Consider the following 21,244-nt stretch of genomic DNA (forward strand, 5'->3'; position numbering starts at 1 on the left):
GAAGGGCCAGATCCATTCGCAGCATGGTACGCAAGTACCAGTGTCTTGAAGTGGATTCTAGCAGTTACCGGAAGCCAGTTAAGGGAGCGGAGGAGCGGCGTGGTGTGGGAGAATTTAGGAAGGTTGAAGACCAGACGAGCAGCTGCATTCTGGATGAGCTGCAGAGGTCGGATGGCACATACAGGTAGTCCAGCCAGGAGGGAGTTGCAGTAGTCTAGGCCAGTGGTTCTCAAATGGGGGTACGCGGACCCCTAGGGGTAAGTTGGAGTACTGCAGGGGGTACGTGAGATTTATTTGATGTTAATGAAAAAAACAACATGCATTTAAACAAACTACTAATAGTAGATTAACTACTTTATTCAAAGGTTTACAGTAATTCTGGATAATAAAATGGGAAAACTAAACGGGGTGCTCTCTTTTCCTCTCCCTCTCCTGACAGCCTGTTAGTCTCGTGCAGCTCGCTGAACCTGTAATAAGTGACCCGACAGTAAAGAATACACATATGTATAACTAGTATAGCTAGTTCCAGAGTATATAAACTAGCTAAGTGTGTTAGGTCTAACTCTTAGTGTATTTATTTTAGCTCCACTCAACGGTCCGTCACAGTGGCGGAGCTGTGATCCGGTATAGGTGCGTGTTCTCCGTCAGCTGCAGCTGATCTGAATTCTGATCCCTCTCTCGCGTCCGGTTATACTTCACTCGCATTTTTGTCCAAATCTATCAGATCTAGCTAATGATATGACTGCCTGCTTATCAAAGGACACCTAAACAATAAGCGTTGCTTGGCAACGGCATGTGGCTGCAAAGTATAGCGCAGCATTATGCATAGGCCTATGTTTATATGAGGGGTCAAAATCCCATGCTCATAAAATGCTCATATATTTGTCTTCATTCCCCACGCCCCAAAATAAATACATAAATAAATATACCAATTTTTAGGAAAAGTAACGAAGTTTGAGCAGTGTGGGTTTTATATGAACAGAGTTTCATATATTTCAAAACGCGAAGTATAATAACTGCAGTTTCCTCATGTCACAATGACAAAGTTCCTCAGTGAAGCTCAAGCCCACGTTTCTCACTACATTGTATGTACAACTTATTAAAAAGATCAGTTCAATGCAACTAATGTCATCTTAGTGTTATTGCATGATGTTAAAATTGGTTTGCCATGAATCTAAATTCATGGCAAACCAATTTTAACATCATGCAATAACACTAAGATGACATTAGTTGCATTGAACTGATCTTTTTAATAAGTTGTACATACAATGTAGTGAGNCCTTGCTGTCTCTGAGGAACTGCACACTGCTAAAGCAGCCTCCCTCTCCTCTGTCATCATCCTTCTGGACCTGTCTGCTGCATTCGACACGGTGAACCATCAGATCCTCCTTCGCACTCTCCAAGAACTTGGAGTTTCAGGCACTGCACTTTCCCTCCTCACCTCATACCTCAAAGACCGCACCTACAGGGTTACTTGGAGAGGGTCCGAGTCCGACCCTTGTCAATTAACTACAGGGGTCCCTCAGGGCTCTGTTCTTGGTCCCCTCCTCTTCTCCTTGTACACAAACTCGCTCGGGTCTGTCATTAGCCCGCATGGTTTTTCATACCACTGCTACGCTGACGACACCCAACTAATTCTGTCCTTTCCCCGCTCAGAGACCCAGGTCGTCGCACGCATCTCTGCTTGCCTAGCAGACATCTCTCGGTGGATGTCTGCTCATCACCTCAAGCTCAACCTTGACAAGACTGAACTGCTTTTCCTTCCAGGAAAAGATTGTCCCACTCTTGACCTAACAATCAACATCGGCACCTCTGTTGTTTCCCCGACTCAGACTGCAAGGAATCTGGGTGTGATCCTAGATAACAAACTGTCCTTCACTGCAAACATTGCTGCTACAACCCGCTGCTGCAGATACACGCTTTACAACATCAGAAGGATACGTCCCCAGCTGACCCAGAAATCCGCGCAGGTTCTGGTCCAGGCTCTCGTCATCTCACGCCTAGACTACTGCAACTCCCTCCTGGCTGGTCTACCTGCATGTGCCATCCGACCTCTGCAGCTCATCCAGAATGCAGCGGCTCGTCTGGTCTTCAACCTTCCAAAATTCTCCCACACCACACCGCTCCTCCGCTCCCTTCACTGGCTTCCAGTAACTGCTAGAATCCACTTCAAGACACTGGTACTTGCGTACCATGCTGCGAATGCACACAGGGGATAGGAAATGCTGGGCGGGGAGACTGAGGCACGCATCACCGGAGCACCCCTCTGGGCGTTGTATTTTATTATGTGCGGTTTTTGGTCATGTAACTATTGCTATTAAATAACTTCATGTCGGCAAATGACCTGTTTTTGTTAGGCCGTTTACCTTTCTTCAGACCTCTGACCGGTTTTCTTTGTTTGTCTCCTCCCTTGGGCTCGGTCCGGTGTGGTGCTCGGCATCGCTGGGTCTCAAGGGAGGGGAAAAACAAAAATGGGATACCCCTTTGTTTTAATCGGCGGTTTTGTGCCCTGATGACACAACAATTGTATTTTTGTAATCAGTCTATTTACGCCAGAACAGAACACGTCTCTCTATTATTTCCTGCCTCACAGAGGCCGCAATCCTATCCGGCTCTGGAGGAAGAGGAAGTCAAACAGGAATATTATGCCGGACTCGACCTTAATCCTTGTGGAACCCGTCTCCCCGCATCGGTCCCCGTCTGGGTCCACGTCGTCCCTCTGTCTTTTCTATTGTTCCTCCCCTCGTGCATTTAGATACGACGGATCCCCACGGGCCGACGATGGCTATGAACTTTCCATGGCGCTGATGGGACGGATTTTTCGCGAATGTTAAGGAGGCAAATCAATCATAGCCATGAAATTGTCCCACAGGCGGTCCCAGAAATTTTTCGATATCTTTCAGACTATTTAGTTAAATCCACTTTTAATTCCGGATAAATTTTTCATTAATTTACCGTAAAAGTTCGCATGAATTCTCCAGGCTGCGGTTGCCTGTTGTACTTTGTGGGAAATTAAAATCGACTTTGCTGTACGATCCGCTTCTGGGGGAGTTCCGCCGGGTACGTTAACTGCGCGGGCATTTTACGACGGGAAGAAATAAAAATTCAAGAACGGAACCGCCCCCCCTCCTAGTTCGACAGGCCAGGGTGTACGATTCACGATCGTCTTTCGCGCCAAATTCAGGCTGAGAGGCTACCCGGTTAGGCACGGAGGGGACTGACGTGCAGCGACTGTGTGTGGCGGGACGTCACCGTCTGAGAGACGTGCCGCAATCCCGACATTGGGCTTATAAGAAACTGTAAGACTTATAAGCCAAGAACACCGGGTTGATAAGCGCCAAAGTTAAAGTAATAAGCCGTATAAGCAAAAATTTTTTTAAAAAGAAGATTTACATACGACAATTATTGCTGCTTAACGGTATAAGATATATGATGATAAAATATGAAACTAAGCGGGTGGCAATTTACGCGGCTATTAATATATGTTAGAGTCGGACGACAAGGACTGCGTAGCGCAAGTGAGTGTCAGTGCTTGCGTTTGCCGTGCGAGTAGAGCGAAGTGGGTGTTTTACGGCTTCTGAAGCGGACACACCCTGGTAAAATTTAACGACTGCTGCCATTCTTCTATACCACGGTTTATACGGGCTATTTCTTTTCACCGGATGGTGCCAACCGTGTTGGGGGGGGATAGACTTTTCCAAGTGGACCCTACGACGACTTCATCACGGATCGGAATCGAATCCGGACAACAGTGTCAACGGTACTACTTTCGGACGAAATAGGCGCAAATTTGTCATGCAATGTGTACTATTTTTGCGACGTTGCTTAACAAAAAAAATATAAATCAAAAAAAAATAATAGGCTTATCACTTTTATATCCCCTAATTACACCCTTGTAGACGGGCGCTGATTCCGTTACCGTATCTCAAAACTCATCCGAGTCGGAGTTTTATTGAACACCTTACATTAAGGGTCGGTAGTTGTAGGAGTTGTTTGTCGTCTGGGATGTCAAATGGGATGTCCTCCCCTGTGTGAAATCGAAAATTACAAACGCTCATGACTTGTTCATTATTTCATATCTTAGCTTAATGCATACGAGAAAGACGCGAAGACAGTTTGTACGCACCAAACAGTCTACAGAGCCTAGAGCCTTGCACAAAATAACTTTGGAAAAAACTTTTTTTATAAAAAAGTTTTTTACAAAAATATTTTTATTGTTATGTCTTTAGAGAGGCGTGGCGTTTATAAGCTTATAAGCGGACGACTTAAATGATGGCTTATAGGCCTCGGGCTTTTTACCATAAAGCCCTGTCCGGGAATGACGTGCCTCCTCGGCGCTTACCTCGTCGCCCTCAGGCCGCTACGGACGCAGCGAGGTTGCTTCTCTGTGTACAAGTGAGTTCGGTTTGATATAGGCCAGTGTCTCTTGACTAAAAATTTCATTCAGTTTGTACTAGAATCTTATATCAGATTTAAATTCCCTGCTCTTTTCAGAATTGTATATGTCACAAGGGGCATATATGTTTATCACCGGCCGCGTCGGCGCGACGCGACGACTTTTATACTCGCGCCGCACTGATCCCCCGCGTCGGTCCATGGGTTTTATTATTTATTCACCGTGGAAAGTAAACTACAACAATACATCTAAACATCATAAACACGATGACCGTATCCCGGGCGGTCCGTAGGCCGCCCCCGGCGAAACGCGACTATCGAAGACCTCCTTTTTTGTAACACTTGCACCGCGAGAAGTTTACGAAGCCGGACTACATTGTTGTAAGTATTAATTCTTTACATTGGTGGGAAAGTGGGGCCAATGTTACAAATTAAACGGGACATGCCACCCCGCGATCGCAATTTATCCATTTTATTGCTAATACTTAACGATACTTATACTTATTCTGTAATAAACGAATAACCGAATACCAATCCAATAACCAACACACGCAGTACAAGTGTATGAATAAACTAATTAATTTACAGTTTGGCTTAGAAAAACGTATACCCCGCAAAATCTCAACATGGGGGAATCTAGTCCAGAGATCATTAACCCACAACCGGAGTTTCACGTGGTTCTAAACGCTTCCGTAAAAAATGACCAGAATTTTGACAAGTTTTTTTTTTTCAAGACAAAACGTCCACGATAAGACAGGAAAACAAAATCTCTAAAAAGAAATAAGAAGAATGTGTATTTTACAGCCGGGCATTTTAGAGTGAACTCTCGTTTAACAGAATCTTGGCCGGGAACCGATGATAAGGGAGTTCTCGGAAAAGAAGACACCGACTGTGTATAATTTGTTTAACCCGCCCCGCCGTGAAAGCGTGCGCGTGTGTGATTTTCTAAGGTGCGCGAAGTGTAATACGACCCGGGTGCCCAACGGAATCGTGGCGACGATACTGAGGCTAGGTCCCGCTTTGTGCTATATATAGCAAAAAACATTTGTATACTGTTTACACCCTCCCACTACTGCAGTCTCGAGCAAGGATACACGGTCCCGAATCGGGGCCTGTCGGGCGTCGAGTTAAATTGCGTGGACCCATAAACACTCGCGCGTCGGAGGATATACCGTCAAATGGGAGACTTCGAGTGGTTTCACAATTGATATAAAGTATCAAGTTTCAAAACAGTTAACAAACAAATACCAGTTTAAATGACCAAACTTACCAAGACTCCTCAAAATGACCTTCACTTTCTATCCGGTGTCTCTATGTCTTCCGTTGTTCTCGGTATGCCGTAAAATTTGGACTGGGAAGTGTCTACCTCCAAAACTTCAAGTAACACCTTCCTCCGAAGTCGATCAGGCCGAGAAGTGAGACAAATCAACACGCGAATAGAATGTTAGAACTTATAATCATTTACACTCCATTTCACACGAGTGGTTACATTTGGCCAAATCTTGAGTTTCCAACGCCTACTTCGCAGATTTTTACATACCTCTTCCCAAGAATTTTTTCCAAGATTTTCCCAATATTTAAACTGGAGTCTAGGACGTATATGGGACCCACATTGCCCTGAGGACGGGCACCATAGATACTAATGATACCGGAATGTAAGTATTAAAGTCACGCTCCGCCTCCCCCCCCTCAGAAACGGCCGACACCTTATCGTCTCAAACACGCTCCCCTTCGGACCAGAAGAAAGGGAAAATGTTCCGGAAGCGTTTTACATAAATAGCGACCCACCCTCAAAACCTTTATTTTCACAGTATAAGACTTTCGGGTTCTGAAACAAATAAAAATTTAATTTGTGGGCTTTTATTAAAATATCTCGGCGACAACAACTCTCTCCGACGCCCTCACCTTAACTGTCACCGGTTAGTCCTCCCCCAGAGTTTGCGCCTATGTAGTGTACCCGTACTCCCAGGGTTGGTTGGTCTTACCAATTTCAATTTGATTCCTTCATCTACATTTTATATCGCTATCCGTCGGGTGCAAACCAGTCACTCGAATTGCCATATGCTATGGCAGGTTAAGTCCATGCCATAACTGAACTCATGTCAAAAGAGCTATGGGGTAGGGATCAATGTGGGACTTAGAGTTAGTTTGAAATAAAAATCTTTACCATGTTTTACTTGTTACACATTTATATGTTATATGTAACATCATAAGTCCCCACCCCGGGGGGTGGTTGGAAAAAAAACTTGGCTCTCGATGAAAAATTTCAACGTGTCAGACGGGCTCTACTAGATGGTCAGGTTTAATCTCCGCATCGGTAAATGACCCCCCAGTACGGGATGAATGGTTCGATTTATGTGTGAATGATTGAGCACATATTTTTGACTGGAAAACGCATGCTAAATTATCCGGATGAAGATTTTGTGACGTCCTAGGAAATAAATGGAGAAGATTAGATGTGTGTATGTTTCATAAGTTGACTTCAATGTGTTGTCACACAACTATGTCTCAACCTCAAACAAGGTGTGCAGGTATGATGTCACCCATTACAAAAGTTCTTTGTAACTTGTCAACGACGGTTGTATACTGTGTCTTTTTTTCTTTTATGAACTTTGGGAAAGAACGGTAATATATTTTTATCACAATCATGTTTATCATATTTAATCCGAATGATTATTCTGTTGAGTCTAGACTTCTGAGTGTTCACCGTTAATTTTTTTGTTAATTATCTTAGTTTGAAAAAAAAAGAAATAATCCTTCATATGTAATGTAATGTAACGTAAATCGACTGCGAAATAGGTTTTCGCTGAATGTTATTCACGTAAGCTGGTCCTTCTATGTTGGAATTCTTTTGTCTTGTATATTCATGTATCCAAAGTATCTCGGTTTGTAAAGGTCAAGATAAGTTGACCGTATATTTTTCGGTCGGGAAATTAATCATATATTCACGAAACATCATTAAAATTAGCGACTTCACACTCGAGATTTCTCTACCTCAAAAAGGTCAGACGCGCCTCTACACATTCGATAGACGACAGGACTAAAGTTACCCTCGAGTAAGGTGGGTAAACCTCGGTCCTATCGTTGGGTGCACAAAAACGACTACCCTTGAACCAGGGGGAGCGTCCACGCCACGTCGCTCGCGCGACAAACCGTTGACTAGCGTCTCGCTTGCACGTGCACGACTCCACATGTCGCAAATTGGTACCAAGGACCTACCATNATAATAACTGCAGTTTCCTCATGTCACAATGACAAAGTTCCTCAGTGAAGCTCAAGCCCACGTTTCTCACTACATTGTATGTACAACTTATTAAAAAGATCAGTTCAATGCAACTAATGTCATCTTAGTGTTATTGCATGATGTTAAAATTGGTTTGCCATGAATTTAGTGATGGATTGTAAACATTTGAAATGTAGCAGTTAAGTGTTTCTCAGTTACAAGGTTGTTGTTTTGCTGTACCTCTTTATATAGGCATTTTTTCCTTATCAATTGTTTTTGCGCTGATCAGGGGGTACTTGGCTGAATTTTTTTTTCAATGGGGGTACATTAGTGAAAAAAGTTTGAGAACCACTGGTCTAGGCGTGAGATTACGAAAGCCTGGACCAGAACCTGCGTCACTTTCTGGGTCAGCTGGGGACGTATCCTCCTGATGTTGTAAAGAGTGTATCTGCAGCAGCGGGTTGTAGCAGCTATGTTTGCAGTAAAGGACTGTTTGTGATCACACCCAGATTCCTTGCAGTCTGAGTCGGGGCAACAACAGAGGTGCCGATGTTGATTGTTAGGTCAAGAGTGGGACAATCTTTTCCTGGAAGGAAAAGCAGTTCAGTCTTGTCAAGGTTGAGCTTGAGGTGATGAGCAGACATCCACCGAGAGATGTCTGCTAGGCAAGCAGAGATGCGTGCGACGACCTGGGTCTATGAGCGGGGAAAGGACAGAATTAGTTGGGTGTCGTCAGCGTAGCAGTGGTATGAAAAACCATGCGGGCTAATGACAGATCCGAGCGAGTTTGTGTACAAGGAGAAGAGGAGGGGACAAAGAACAGAGCCCTGAGGGACCCCTGTAGTTAATTGACAAGGGTCGGACTCGGATATACAATTTTGTTAAATGTTCTGCATTATGTGGCGATGAGCATTTCATTCAAAGATCTAATCCTAGAGTCTGTGCTCACATTTCTTACATATGTAGTATATTTAGTACGCCTGGCAATAATTGGCTATGTAGAATGGCCAAGTCATGTTCTGTCATGTTACCAGCAATCCTGGCTTAAGAGCCCTACGGTATGTCAGGCCTTATTTGGAGGCGTAACGGTCATTCCTGCACAGAGAAACATGACAAGTATCTACATAATAAAATAACGTATACTGATTAACGTGAATATCCCTATCTTCAGTCTATTAAACTTGCAATGTGTCGTTTCCTACCACTATGAGTGTCTCAAGAAACAAAACAAATAGAGTTTGATGAGGTGAGTAACATTGGATCGACAGTTTTTGTCATCACAAGGAGGTCATTACTGGGAAATGATCCGCAGGGGTCTCATCTTCTCCAAAACAAATGGACCTTGTTATTAAAAACCACTTTGAACACTGGATAAATCAGTTTCCCATTACAAATGTGTGCTTCTCCAATGCAGTTTGGCTGCTGCTAACTTTGGCTAATAGGCTGCTTATTGTTTCACATTGTCTTTAAACGACATGCACCTTATCCGACCCTTGTGTGTTTTAAAGGTAGCTCAGGGAAACAGAACAACTCCAGAGTGAGTTATAAGAACACTTGTATGAGAAATCTAATATTCCAACTGTTGATCAGAAGCAGGACAGTACATCTCTAGACTTTTGTTTCAAAACATGTAGAACGTTTCCAGCAGGACGATAAATCAGCTTCCTGGCACACACACACTGATATAAATAGATCTGATACCATACACAGAGGGATGCTCAGCTGTTCTGGCACATGCACACAAACACTAACCTGGACTCCGTGGCTTTTCAACTTTGTCCTTAAACCCTGAACTGGAAGCTCTCTCTGTATAACTTTATAAAGATTAACAGCTGAGAGGGAAAGAACACAGAAATGTTTCTTGGTGATATTTATAGGACAAGTACATCATTTTTTAGAGTAACATAGAAGAATAACATGCTCACAAACACTAGAGTTGAGCCTCAAGTTGAATGCTGCACACTGGACAGAGACTCTCCTTAGAACTCCATCAAAAGAACATGTTCATATAAAACAAGCTTCCCTCTCACCATCATTCAAAAGACCGCTTCTGACACCAGCTTATGTATCTGTGTTTGGTTCATTGCATCCTCAAAGCTTTCCCCATGACATTTTTAAGGGTGAAAACAAACACAGCAGAAAGGACAGGCTTTGTCTGACTGGACAGAAGACAGAAGGGGGGATGATGGGTACTTACAAACTGCCTCTTCTGGGAAGGCTCAGCTCCTTCTGAAAGAGAGAAATAAACACAAATATGTTTTCATTATTTATGATTGCTTCCGAGCCAATTAAAGGCGAACATCATCAACAATAAGACAGTTTTATCATTTATGTCAAACAGTCGAGCACTTGTGTCGTCAGTACAGCTTTGTGTCCAGCAGGTGTCACTGTGACATCACGAAACAGCATCAACATCAGAGTTCATGTTCACAGTGTCTGTTGGTGTGCTTTTAACCTGTTAGACCCCGAGCCTGTTTTTCAGGTTTCAGGCTCGAAAATGACATTCCCAGAACAAATGACCATATCTTCCCTTCTAAAAGGGTTAAATTAATAATATTTTTTCTCAAAGTAATGATAAACCTGTCAGTTGGATGTAGAAAAGTCAGATTTAATATAGATGTTTTTTATTTTAAAGAAAATTCAGATTGAACATGGTAAAAAAACTGTAAATTATAGTGTCCGTCCAAAAAATATTTTGTACTTATAGTGAAAACTAATGATGATGGGTTAGTAGACTGAAAGCTTTAGGAATCCAAAGTACAACATATAATAAGTACCCTGTATCAAGATTGATGCAAAACAAGTGATATTTGACCTTTTTAGACAGATTTAGCACAAAAAAAACTCTTCTGGGGCCATTTGGGTGGATTTTTCATATCTCTGGCTCCCCCTGCTGGATTTTGACATGTGACATCTCTTTCTAACTGTCAGAGCCAATGGAATCGAGGGGAACTCCCACATAGTCCTTATTTGGTCATGTGTGTGTGTTAGGCTGCTGCATTGCCAAGACCGGAAGCAGCAGCCACTCTGGTGGCTACCATTAGCAGCTAACTTTTGCTCTGCGATTTTTACATAAAAATTGAATTATGGATTATAAATAATTCAAATTATTGCCCAAAAACTTTATCAACCTATGTATTAACCGATTCAGTCGTGTTTTTTCTCGTTTTAATGCCATTGAACACGTCTTTTGATCAGATTAACAGCTACGGTGAGACGATCTCCCTAGAAGTTACGTAAAGGTACGTGTTGTGATGTCTGTCTTTGCTTCCCCTGTCGCAAGTTTGGATCATTCAGTGATGATACTATATACCTAAATAATCTGTGGAACCTCAGCTTTAATCGGATATCTTGTATGTGCAGCTACGATAAGTAATAAGGGTACTTTTATCTTGAGTTCTGTGCCAATGTCCGTTAGCATTTTTCGCTAAGGGGTCATTTAGATGCTTCTTATGAGACTTGTGTTTTGTTTTGGTAAGAATGGTTTATATCGTCAGTTAGCTGAGATTATTTCCGTTAATCTGGTATAACACATTAATAGGTTCTTAAATATTAAGATCCCCTGAGACAGTGTCCTGAAAAAAAAAAACAGGGTCCCCGCCGGCGGGGACCTTGGGGCTTAACAGCTACACGCTAACACATGCCAAGTATTACAAATTATTCATATTCAGGCTTTACTATTTAAAATATTTGCGCACACAGGACTGTATAAAAACCAGATCATTTTACATAAAAAGTCACAATGTCATATAATGGAAGCACCAAATATTTGAAGATGAAAAAGCACAATAAGAAAGGGGCGAGAAATACTACTGAGCTAACATAATTAAGAAAAGTCATTCTAACAAAACACGAGTAGTTAGATAACACCTAAAGATATATACAACAGATAAGCGTAGCAAAACAAATAGAGGAAAGCAACAATTTAAATTAAATTAATTAAGCTCACTATCTTCACGGGAAATCTCATCTCTTAGTCTTAGCAGTACAAGTCTCATCTTTGGAAGTCTATCATTAAATAGCAAGGAGCCGGGAAAACCTTGATGTAAAGTGTGAAGACACAGTGTAACTTTATTTGGACAAACATTTCAATGTGTTGATCCCCGTATGAAAAGGACTGCACCTGAGCTGCACTTTCAACAAATGACCACAAGGGGGCAGAGAAGTGTCATTAAATCATCATGAGTTTAGGAGGAGACAACTCTCCTGATTTATGGATTAACAGACAATAATGATGAGAAGCAGCCTGCTACTTTTGGATTTGGATGCGTGAATAAGGTCTTATTTCAATCAAATACATATTGCTGTTTTTCTCTGGAAGTTGGAAGATGTACAAACATTTTGGGGTAAAAAAGATTCAATACAGAATTGGTATGTACACAACCTGTAAGCTGACAGCGCCTTCAAACAATTTGAGAAGACAGACCACCGACATTACTGACTTCCTGGGGAGCACCATCTGGCCAATAGCACCAATTAGAGTGTGTGTGTGTGTGTGTGTGTGTGTGTGTGTGTGTGTGTGTGTGTGTGTGTGTGTGTGTGTGTGTGTGTGTGTGTGTGTGTGTGTGTGTGTGTGTGTGTGTGTGTGTGTGTGTGTGTGTGTGTGTGTGGTACAGGCATTTTGAAATTGTGTGTTGCCAGGTATCCAAAGCAGCTCAAAAGCTGGTTTTTACTTTGAAAAATATAGTTAGCACCATCATCATCATCATCATGGACAGTGCAGAGGTGCTTCATTCAGAGTGGGCGAAACACACACGCACAGAAGCTGAATACATATAAGTGAAATAGTTGCTGATTAACACAAGTTGATGGACAAATCGCTGCAGCTCTGAAACTGGTTGAGTTAAGGATTTCAGGAATGATGCATTTAAGTGCAATACTAAATGTAAAAATGGCTCTCCTAATCAGCTGTTGTTTTGTAAATCCAGACGCTTCCCAAGAAGAAGAACAAACAGCTTCTGGGTAATACAACGGTTTCCAACGGTTATATAAATAATTGAACCAGAAATAATTTCATTATTTTTCTGTACACACCTGCTCATATTATTTATGAAGATGTAAATTTGTAATTTGACTACTTATTTGATGTTTATATGTGAGCCCCTAACCATAGATTATTTTCTACATTTAGGCGTATAAATACAGTTTTTAGAATCTTGAAAAGGAAGTACTGACTGTGATTTATAATTGTTCCTGAGTCTTATATTTAATATTGCTGGCTCAACAACGTACAGAGCACTCAGAAGAGACAGATCAGAGATGCACCTTTCCGATTCCAACCCAGTTTTATCTCTACACACACTCTAACACACACACACACTCTACATCCTGCGTGGGACGGCTGTGTCATCGGAGTTTGCCTCCATCTCCGCATATATCTGTGTGCAGATGGGCTAATGGACATAATGGAGTGTAGTTAGAGCACAGTGAGTGGCTGAGTGGCTGTGTGTGTGTGTGTGTGTGTGTGTGTGTGTGTGTGTGTGTGTGTGTGTGTGTGTGTGTGTGTGTGTGTGTGTGTGTGTGTGTGTGTCTGTGTGTGTGTGTGCAATGATAACATCAATCAACATTTTGCCAGTTTTGATTTGGCCTCTGCAGAACATAACAGAGCCAATTAGCTGGTGTGTGTGTGTGTGTGTGTGTGTGTGTGTGTGTGTGTGTGTGTGTGTGTGTGTGTGTGTGTTTTTGTCAGGCATACTGGACCCAGTGATTATATTAGTGCTGAAAACAGAGGATTGGGAAATAGCTTGAACATAAGAAGTGGGGAGGTGATTTTTGATCATCTCCCTCCAGGCCTTGTTGACCAGCTCGTTAAAATGCCATATCTGAACTCAAAATCTCAACAGAGATAATAACAGAAGCTAGTTTTACACATAAAGGTTTGCTTAAGTGTCCAAGCTTGAATGAGTACATTCTCAGCCAGTGAGGGGGAAAGAGCATAGACTTTATTTAAGAAGTAGACAAAGATACTGTGACGTCATTCAATGGGTTCTAAAGAAGTTTAAAGCCTCAAGTTTGCAGTTTTTGGCTTCGTTTTTTAACATCAACCTTTTCATTGTGGTGACACGAGAGGGTAAATCAAGTTACAACCATAAATCTAAAGAAGATGTTTTTCAGGCAACGGAAAGGTTAAAGTTCTAAAAGAAAACTCTAAACACTGTGGTAGTGACCTGGTGGTTTATCGGCTATTTGGCTCTAAATGGGACCGTTATTTAAACAATGCTACATTTAAGAAGACTTGAAATTAGGGATAGAAGCCATCAAATCTCAGGTGATGAATCAATTTGATATATCAATATTTGTATCAACCTTATTTTGCAAAAAGCAAGTTGCCCTTACTGGCCATTAGAATAATGCAGGTTAAAGGCCCTTCTGCATTGGTTTCAGATTTTAGATCAGGAAGTTTGCCTTCAAAGGATTAGTTGTAATATCAAAATCATATTGAACGGGGATGTCACACATTTTTTTGAATAAACCATGAAGTGTATTTTTTAAAACATGTTTTGTGGGGATTGAGGGGGACAGCACAAGTGCATAATATGTAGGAGAAGTCCAATGTTTACCCTAAAAAAAAACCTGAAAAGAACAATGCAAAAAACGCAAACCAACAAAATGATGTATTTCCTTTCATGTCATGTCAGACGATCAATATAACAAAAGGTGAATTGAACCGGCTCCTGAGACCTTTTCCCGCACACTACCCACTACCGCTCACCAACCTCTTAACCTTTCTATCATTACCCGTCCCCCCCTACCTCCCCCCCTATCTCCCTCCTTCCTCACCTCGAGATTGACTCTCGTGTCTGGCCAAGAAACACACTCAGAAAAAGAGGCTGCAGATGGGGGGAAGATGAATGTCAGTGTGTTTAAGTACCTTTTGCTTGCATTATCTATTCGCCCACACAGAGCTCTGTAATGTGAAATGATGCTCGTCTGAAACCATCGTCTGACAGTTGATTGTATTACATGCTGTGTGTGTGTGTGTGTGTGTGTGTGTGTGTGTGTGTGTGTGTGTGTGTGTGTGTGTGTGTGTGTGTGTGTGTGTGTGTGTGTTGTAGCTGCTTCTATCTGAGGCCTGAGGGAGGATTCTCACCCCAAAGCCACCCTTCAGAAACATCCCAAGAGGGAAAGTAAACTAATGCTGGATAATAAAACACACACACATACTGTACACACACACTATCTCTCTGCTTGTATTAAACAAACCAAAGCGATCTGTGATGAAATGATCCCCAGCGACAGAGAGGATAAGAGCAGCAGAACACAAAGCCTGAAGCAATCTGCCCGATGGAATACAGGCATGGATAACACGCTTTATGGCCGAGAGAGGCAAAGGAAGAAGGGTTGGGAAGGTGATGTGATTAGAGAGATGGGGTAAGAGAGGAGAGGGTGAGTGGAGGGGAAGAGATGTAAGGCTAAAAGGTTAAAGCTTGGGGTGAACATGTAAAGATATGATGTCAGAGACTGGATCGCTGATGGAGAGTGTACCGGACAAAGACAAATAAAAGCTGTGCATCTTCGTTTCATCATCATCCCTTTAATAGATCAATCTAATTAAAAATGAGGAAGCAGCTCCCTGATACACTGTTCCGCCTCAATGAGATTTAGTAACGGTTCCAAATGTAGTCTGTGCTAGTAAGGGATTTATATGCTACTTCTTTAATTCAGAATGTAATGGACTTTTTTCAGTGAGTCAGCTGCAAAGAGATTGCATGAAATAAAGGGAGCGAGAGATGGGGGATGATATTTACCAAAGAAAGCCCCCTTTATAGAGCTTAACAGTACGTTTCTGTATGTGAAAATCCAATTCATTTTATGAATTGAGGACTTTTCATTGAGCACAATGTTGTTACCATCTAAGGTAGACTTACCACAAGCTATAAGATTTAAAAGAGTGGTATGTGTTCCTTTAGGAGCCACACGACTGTACGATATGTTCCCTCGTGGGAAACCTATCAGAAAATGGCTTCTGAGGTATGTCTACGTGTTGGGTCCAAGGTCTCCGTTTTTAATCCAAACCAACATGGTGGCTCATTCGCAATCTTTTTCTTATTAAACGGGAAAAAAATGTGTTTCTAAAAAAGAAATTTGAGTTTAAAAATAACCCAAGTAGTTGCTGAATTAGTCTTCATTTGTTGATCAAAAAAGGCTAGTTCAATGTTTTTAGGACGCTTTCTGAGGTGAGAAATTCTCAATCGCAATTGTTTATGAAATCGGTAGTTTCTACACTCTTTGAAGAATCAAGTACACATCGGTGTAACTTTGCATATTTATTTTGACTCTGAATCAAGTGTATTATGGTCACAACTCATCTCGTACTTGTTTGGCTTATTTCTATACTCTTGATATCATTATGTTGTTAAACAACAATGGAGGAATGGGAAATGTTCTTGCAGAACTGCAGCTGTTTACAAAGTGGGCGGTAACTGCTAAGCTCTTTTACAGTAGCCAGCTTACCACATGTGTACCCACACTGTCAGACCGCTGTGAGCAGCCGCTGAGCTTCCAGGCAGCCAAAGCTGTCGAGCATTAACTCTGTATCCACGGTAACCCCACACTGCTGCGCTAAGTCTGTGACTGACAGCATGACAAATGAAGCTACGCATCAGACACACAAGTCCAAACTGATGGATAAACGTGTCCGTGCATTTGTCAGGAGGAAACACAGAGTACCCAGGAGAGGGGACAGATATACAAATACTATGTGTCCAGTATTTCTTATAAGTCCTAATATTATCTACAAAGACATATCACACTTCCATGAAGTAATTGCCAACACATTAACCCATAATACTGATTTAATTAATGGAAAAAAGGACAATTGATACTCGGGTCTTGCACAAGTAAAAAATATTCTCCTTGCAGTTTATGGCAGTATATGAGAAAAAAATAAATCACAGGTTTATCAGATTTTCATTTGTTCAATTATTTGAGTGAATTGAACATCAGTTTGCTACAGCTGAAACAAACGCTTCAGAAACGTGTCCCATTCATAGAACAACTCACTCCATTTGCCACCAGACAAACACGTTCAGCAGAATGTATCCAAGAAGCAGGCCTTCAGGACTCGGCAGCATCATGAGAAGAGATTTGAATCTGTGTATGTGTGTAAATGTGTGTGTCTAACCAATCTATAAGTTCAGTACATGTGTAAATGTGTGTGGGTGTATTTAGCGGTTCCACCCCGGGCCCCTAACCATAATAACATGTTTTAATCGAGCTAAAAACATGCAATTAACAGGAGGATGAAGGGGAGCCGGGCTCCACCGGAGACAATTAGAGCTGCAGCAGAAGCCGGCACTCATAATTCATTATCAACACTGTGAATATTGATGAGGAAACAGTGACAACAAAGAGACTGCAGTGACACACGCAGAGCATGTACACACGATGCAGGGCAGGGAGCATTCTGCTAATTGTGTAAATTGTCCATAGAGAACAAAGTGATCCGTTGCTAAAGGAAAACTCGCTTATTTTAACAAGACAATTATAACAGTAACTGTGGAAGCCCACAGGAGGCTTTATTGGAGGGATGATGTGAACTTGAAATTGAAAAATGTAACTACAAAATAGCATAATTATGCGTTATTTAAGAAAAAAACAAAACTATTAATTTGTATTTTCACATGTTCTCATATGGGTGTTCTATTCCCATTTTAAAAAGGAAAAGCTGTTATTAGACTGTTTTACAATTTGCAAAAACTACACTTAACATTTCCTTTTAAAATACTTTTTGTAAAGATTTCATCATTTTATCAAAGTCCCAGATGTGCTTCCATAGAAGACATTTAAGACCAAAATGAATTTCAATTACATATTCTAAATACATTTTATTGGCTAGTGGCGGCAATTATCAATGCAAACCATTTAAATAAGATTTCATATTTGAGTTTTCAGAATATGTGTGATGACCATCAAGTTACAGCATACAACAGACCCTCTCAGAATATAAGACTATAAGACAGTTGCCAGCCAGGGATCTATGTTACAAACACATTTGCTTTGTACTGCCAGAATGATAACCTATACATAGGATAATAGCAGGCAAAACAGGCTAGCTAGCTAGCTCACAAGCTATGTGTCAACGTCACAGATATACGTTTTACTATGGTACTGCTTAAAGGATTAGTCGCTCAACAGAAACATAATTAATCAATCATTATTGAGGAATGTATGAGACGTTAAAAGGCCATTGGGTACTTTAATTGCAAGCACACACAGTCCAACGTCTCCATCTAATCCTTCAGGGTGGTTACCTCACACACAATGACCCCCCTTGCTCACTTTAGGGCAGCTTAATCCCAGGTTGTATAATCAAACCAATTTAGCTCCTGATGAAAACTAACCTGTTCGGACTTTAATCTGGAAATAAATCAAAAAGGGCAGGGATGAAACTGCTGCCATGTGTGGGATTTCATATCAAGTTCTCTTGAGACACACTTTTTACTAAAATAGTTGAATGATTATGCTAATTGGTATAAACCTTTGAGTGTGTTGGTACAGAATGGAGCAACTGCTAACATCCTTTTTAATCTGGATTGATGTAATGGCTTGTAATAATGTGGTCAAATGTAAAATGTTAAAGTGTTGAAAACTGCTGTTCAAATATGCGTAAATATGCATAATATCTCTTGAAGACTGACTTCCTGAATCTCTATCTGGTATTAAGCTCAACAAAGGAGACACTGTCCTGTATCAGCAGTACCACGATGGGCAGCAGCCAAAAGAGGGGTGTACATTCAGCCAGAGGGGAAAGAAGGAGTGCAGGAGTGAAATACAGCCTTCAACTGCAACATAAAGCTGCTCTAAGTGAATGAGCTAATTGTCTGGTGGCCTACTGAAGACTTGAGGAGCGTCCTAATGAAAGCTCTGCTGCTGCTTAACGGCCCCGAGGAGAGACCCTCCACCACCGTGAGGGGCCCACTGGGACCAGTAAGGCTCTAAGAGAGGGGTGTCTGTCTCTTAATGTGTGTGTGTGTGTGTGTGTGTGTGTGTGTGTGTGTGTGTGTGTGTGTGTGTGTGTGTGTGTGTGTGTGTGTGTGTGTGTGTGTGTGTGTGTGTGTGTGTGTGTGTTTTCAGTCATTAACATGACTGACTAAAATGAAAGTGGGACTCTTAGCTGAGATAAGTGCAGCTGTGACCCAACTCTTAAGGTGACATGTTTCCATTATTCAGGGATGACTAATGGAACATCAAGATAGAATGACTACTGTGTTTGTAATCACTTAAACAAACTTGAAGAAAATCTAAGCTGACAGTGGCTCACAGATAAACTGACTGAGTAGGATCTGTCCGCTGTATTGTGAATTGGCACGGTTTTTCTTTATATCCCCGAGAACAAAATTAATATTTTACTTCATCATTATAAGGCATTTGATCTCCTTTTATCCTATCTGTACTTAGGGGGAAATGTCAGGACCTGCAGACCATGTATCTGTACACAAACATATAACACATTACAATAATAGGAAAACACCAAAAAGCATATAAAGGGCCTCTTTTAAATGTAAGAATGTGCTGTTTTCTCTCCGATTTTCAGAATGGTTGGAAAAAAAGAAAAAAAGAAAAGTTAAGAGACGAAAACCTCGTTACACTGATAACAATGACTACTCAAATTCAGCCTAGTTGGCAATGGGACTTTAAATGAATCAATCATTTTTATAAATGCTTTTATGTTTCTGTAAACCAGGGGCTCGATGTCTTACAATACGCCTATATGTTACAGTATTTACAGAAAGTCCCTAGTGGTCACACATGGCTAGGAGCAGTTTTCACCTCCTGCATCCATCCCTGTCTCTATTGTTCCTCTACAGCTGCACTGTTCCCTCTTCAGATCGCTCCTCTCACACTTCCTGTGACATTATAGGGCTCCACATGTGCAGCTGTGTGCTCTGTGTCCAACTGACGAATGCATATATTTAGAAGTGTACAATTATCCAGGCAGCGTGTTGGTGCCCGTTCCTTCCACAAAGACAACCTGCTAATTGCGATCAGTTATGAAGAGCACCCCCCCCACACACACACACACACACACACACACACACACACACACACACACAGGCTGAAAGGAGCTAATCTGGCATCATCAGCTTGTTTATCGTGAATTCCAGTAGGCCGACACTTCCTCTCGCGACACGCTAAAGCCGCCATCAGTGCCGGCAGAGGAAACAAGCTAATCCTAATTGGAATTTACACATTCAAATGAAATCTGCAACGCCTCAGTGGAAGGGTTTTATCTGCTGATAATACAAGGAGGGAGTGGCAGGGTGGGGAGATGGATGGAGACAAAGTGTGTGTGCGTGTGTGCGTGCGTGCGTGCGTGCGTGCGTGTGTGTGTGTGTGTGTGAGGTAGATTGGCAGGTGGATTTGAAACAAGCTTCCCTGTAGGATATTTAAAACAAAGAGATGTCTGGTGTCAGTTTATATGCTGAGCTGGACTGATCCGCTTTGGGAGTGTGTATTCAGAATCCAAAGTGTGTTTGTGTTTACTCATAATCCTATAGTCAAATATCTCTATTGTTGGTTTAGTTTTTTTTAAGCGATGCAGTCCTTGAAAGACTGTAAGAATGAGTTAGCATGTTGCAGTTGGAGATGTGGTACCATATTATGCCATCTTCCATAACACACTACTGTACATGTTATCTTTGCTGCAATACTGCCTGGTCTCAGATTTGCTGCATAGTCATTAGAATGAACACATTAAGGGTTTCAAACTACATCCTGACACAGGGACCTTTCTAATAGGCAGCCTTGATCACATTCTAAAGCAGGATGCACTGAACAGCCTATAGGAGCCCCTGGAGGTGTGAGTCCGGGGCTATAGCTTGATTTACTCAGTTCATAATCCATCTTTAATGGGCTTGCATGGTTATTAAAAGCACTGGCCACTTGCAATAAACATTAAGCATTTCTGCCCAGCAGTTGGTAAAATGTTAGAAAAGTGAAAGTCAGAAAAATTTAAATTCAGATTGTACACAAATGAAATAATACAGGAGAAAGAAGTTGGAAAAGGTTTTCAATGTGAGCAGGTGTACAATAGCATAGCTTTGATATAGATTTAATAAACATGTAAATGAGACAACCTGATTAGATGAGTGTCTCTGCCTGCAGGGTTAGTAAAGCTGTGAGGCGTTAATGCTCACTGTCCTGATGGGAACTGATTGACAGGGGTGGGATTTTACCTCCTCCCCCCACCACAAACACGATCTGATGCACTTCAGCAGCTTGTTTGAAGGAACAGAACAAACACACGCACACAGGCTGCGGCTTCATAACAATGTGAAAAGTGCTTTCTGAAAAAGAGGTGAAGCTGCCTCGCTGTGATGTGTGACCCAGATTCTCAGAAGCAGCGTGCCGGAGCAGACCCTCTGTCTGCTCCTGTGAATTCATAAAGGCGGCATGCTGTGTGTTCCAATGTATGTAACAGAAACAGAGTGATCTATATGTATGGAAAGTCATTTTCCCTTCCTTTGTGTCTCCCTCTGTCCGTCCCTCTGGTCTGCCTCTGCCTCGCTCCTGCAGTTTCACTTCATTATCAACTAACCAGATGAGTTTGCTCCGCCTGTCAACCCCTCTTCATTCAGCTGAGAACCGCTTCCATCTTCCACCTTTCTGCTGCACCCCCCCCCC

At 41.9% G+C, this 21,244-nt stretch overlaps 1 protein-coding gene across 1 annotated transcript in view; it reads right to left on the minus strand.

Annotated features, from left to right (window-relative positions):
* LOC104949476 (microtubule-associated serine/threonine-protein kinase 2-like) overlaps nt 1–21,244 on the minus strand; it is a 146,967-nt gene that overhangs the window by 77,846 nt on the left and 47,877 nt on the right. Inside the window, exon 4 of the mRNA XM_010775832.1 lies at nt 9,816–9,847. Within this exon, the coding sequence (XP_010774134.1) occupies nt 9,816–9,847 (32 nt within the window). The remainder of the gene's footprint in view (nt 1–9,815; nt 9,848–21,244) is intronic.

The sequence above is a fragment of the Notothenia coriiceps genome, unplaced genomic scaffold (genome assembly GCF_000735185.1).
Source record: "Notothenia coriiceps isolate Sejong01 unplaced genomic scaffold, NC01 NC01_scaffold00016290, whole genome shotgun sequence".
Taxonomy (NCBI): domain Eukaryota; kingdom Metazoa; phylum Chordata; class Actinopteri; order Perciformes; family Nototheniidae; genus Notothenia; species Notothenia coriiceps.